The sequence below is a fragment of the Phragmites australis genome, chromosome 18 (genome assembly GCF_958298935.1).
Source record: "Phragmites australis chromosome 18, lpPhrAust1.1, whole genome shotgun sequence".
Taxonomy (NCBI): Eukaryota; Viridiplantae; Streptophyta; class Magnoliopsida; order Poales; family Poaceae; genus Phragmites; species Phragmites australis.
In genome coordinates this window covers 18,930,216-18,932,592 of record NC_084938.1, presented here as the reverse complement: position 1 = coordinate 18,932,592, position 2,377 = coordinate 18,930,216, and the positions used below count along the sequence as shown (strand labels likewise).

At 54.1% G+C, this 2,377-nt stretch overlaps 1 protein-coding gene across 1 annotated transcript; it reads left to right on the top strand.

The window, feature by feature from the left end:
* The first annotated feature begins 644 nt into the window (after positions 1-644).
* LOC133899646 (HMG-Y-related protein A-like) lies at positions 645-1,898 on the top strand. Its single transcript, XM_062340674.1, has 2 exons — positions 645-895; positions 1,136-1,898. The coding sequence occupies exons 1-2, from the start codon at positions 845-847 to the stop codon at positions 1,637-1,639; spliced, it is 555 nt and encodes a 184-aa protein (XP_062196658.1). The 5' UTR covers positions 645-844; the 3' UTR covers positions 1,640-1,898.
* Positions 1,899-2,377: the final 479 nt, after the last annotated feature.

Genomic DNA, 2,377 nt, shown 5'->3' with positions numbered 1-2,377 from the left:
ACCCACAATAATAATTAGTTAGGGTTAATAATATCTAATTATAACTAATATTTAACTAAAAACCCTTAATAACCACTGATATTCACTAATATAAGTGATTAGTAGAGTTGACAGAAATTGTACATAATTGTTTGGCCGATTTTTTTTACAGAACCGTTCAGTATTTAAATAGAATATTTCTACAATCTATACCACAATGTACAAAATATTTTAATTAATACAACAAAGCAAACATAGAAACGAGAACTCATCTTAAACGATTCTATCTAGCACGAGGCTAACACGTCTAACCAAACGCAGCCGTAGGCGCTAAACATCCACGCATCTGAAAGTTGAGACCACCAAACGACCCAAATTTCCGTTTCAAAAAATTCCAGACCACCGCCATCTACTTGCAAAACCAAAGAGTCCAAGAAAGCCAAACGGGAGGTCATCCCGGTCATTTCCTCCCCATCTAAAGCCGCCGCAGGCCCGGACAAAAGCATTACAAAAACTAAAGCGATCGAGCGCACCCAAACACTCCACCCTCGCCACGTCACCGATCCGCGTGCTCCCCTCTCTCGCCCCGCCCGATCTCGCCGGCCCGAGAAATCCCAGCCGTTGGTCCGTTCCGCATCCCGATCTGATCCCATCTCACACTCCCTCAGTCACACAGAGACACACACGGCCGAAAAACAGAGGGGAAAATAGTAAAGAAACGGAGCGAGCCCATCCATCTCCCTCGCCATCACATTTCTTATCTACCCTGATCCAAATCCTCCTCGCTTCTTATATCATCCTCCGACGAAAACGATTCCCCACCGCATCTGGTCTCCCTCCCCCGCCGGACCGCCACGACGTCGCCATGGCCGCCGAGGATGCCGCCAAGCCGTCCCCGCTCCCGCCCTACCCCGAGGTAACCCTGCCTCCGCCGTTTCTTTTGCTTTTTTTTTTTTTGCTGTTCTTGTGTTGGTTATGGCGAAAAGTCTGTTCTGTGCTCGGATGGGATGGTTTTGGATTTGTCGTTTGGAGGTGCTTGATGGAGTTTTTTTTTTGTTATTGGGGTTTTTTGTTGAAAAAAAATGTTTTTTCCTGGAGTTGCCGTGGAGTGAGATTCTTGTGAGCTGACGGTTGTGCGTGTTTCTTGGGTTGGCAGATGATCCTGGCGGCGATCGAGGTATTGAACGACAAGAACGGGTCGAACAAGTCGGCGATCTCAAAGTACATCGAGGGCAAGTACGGCGACCTCCCCCCGGCTCACGCGTCGCTGCTGACCGCGCACCTTGCGCGCATGAAGGAGTCCGGCGAGCTCATCTTCCTCAAGAATAACTACTTCCGCGCCGACGCGCCCGACGCCCCTCCCAAGCGCGGGCGCGGGCGCCCGCCCAAGCCCCGGGACTCGAACGCGCCGGCGCCGGCGCCGAAGCCGGCCTCCCCGCGCCCCCGCGGCCGCCCGCCCAAGACCAAGGACCCCCTCGACGCCGCCGTCGCGCAGGCCACCGCGGGGATGCCCAAGGCCCGCGGCCGCCCGCCCAAGAAGGCCAAGACCACCCCGGCCCCCGCCGCCCCTGCCGGCGACGGCTCCGCCCCCGTCAAGCGCGGCCGCGGCAGGCCCCCCAAGGTACGCCCCGCCGTGCCGAGCGAGACGGCGGCCGCTTGACCGACTCCGTCCCTCCGTCGCGAGGGTCGTTTCTTCCGGGTCCGTGCTTCAACTGGTGCTGTGTTGTTAATCGTAGGCTTCGCTTCGGTTCCTTCCTCTAATTGTCGCTGCTGGTGTTAATCTAGTCGTTTAATCAATTCGTGGATTAATTATGAGGATTTTATGTGCTGTGCTGTTGTACCGTCGCTGGTGTGGTGTTGTAAGCTAAGCTGAGCTAGGGATCGAACTGCAGAGTTAATCAATTAATTAATTAAGCTAATGTGGATGTGTACAATTTGATTAGCGGATGATGATGATATGTGACGACGATTTAAGGGTTCCAAGTGGCCCCAAATTTGTCCCTACGCTGCTAATCGTGCCGTGCTAATTGCGTTTGTTTGCTAATGAGCGTCATTATCCAGCTGGCTTTGACTGGCGAGCTCGTCCGTTCCCTGCTCCTGCCAGTCCACCAGTGTGTGCCTGCATCGTGCTGGTGCTGTGCTGCCGGTTTTGTCGCGTAGCCTGCGGGCCGCGTGCGCTGTGCTTTCAGCTGCGTCGGAGCAGGAGGGGGCTTTGCTCATCTCGCGTATCTCTGCATTTGATGGTGGCCTGTGAGGTGGTGAGTGATGAGGGCGGATGTCATCGTTCAGGTGGGCAGGTTGGTGTTCGAGTGACCGATGATCGATTCAATGGCGTGCAGGTTGGAGATGATGGTGCTGCTGGTGCCGGATCAAGGAACGGTCCTTGCTGAAGTAGTGA

Excerpts from the sequence above, each read along its gene's own strand:
- LOC133899646 (XM_062340674.1), top strand. The coding sequence starts at position 845 with ATGGCCGCCGAGGATGCCGCCAAGCCGTCCCCGCTCCCGCCCTACCCC. Across the intron at positions 896-1,135 it reads CGCTCCCGCCCTACCCCGAG|ATGATCCTGGCGGCGATCGA; the intron begins GTAACCCTGCCT and ends TTGGGTTGGCAG.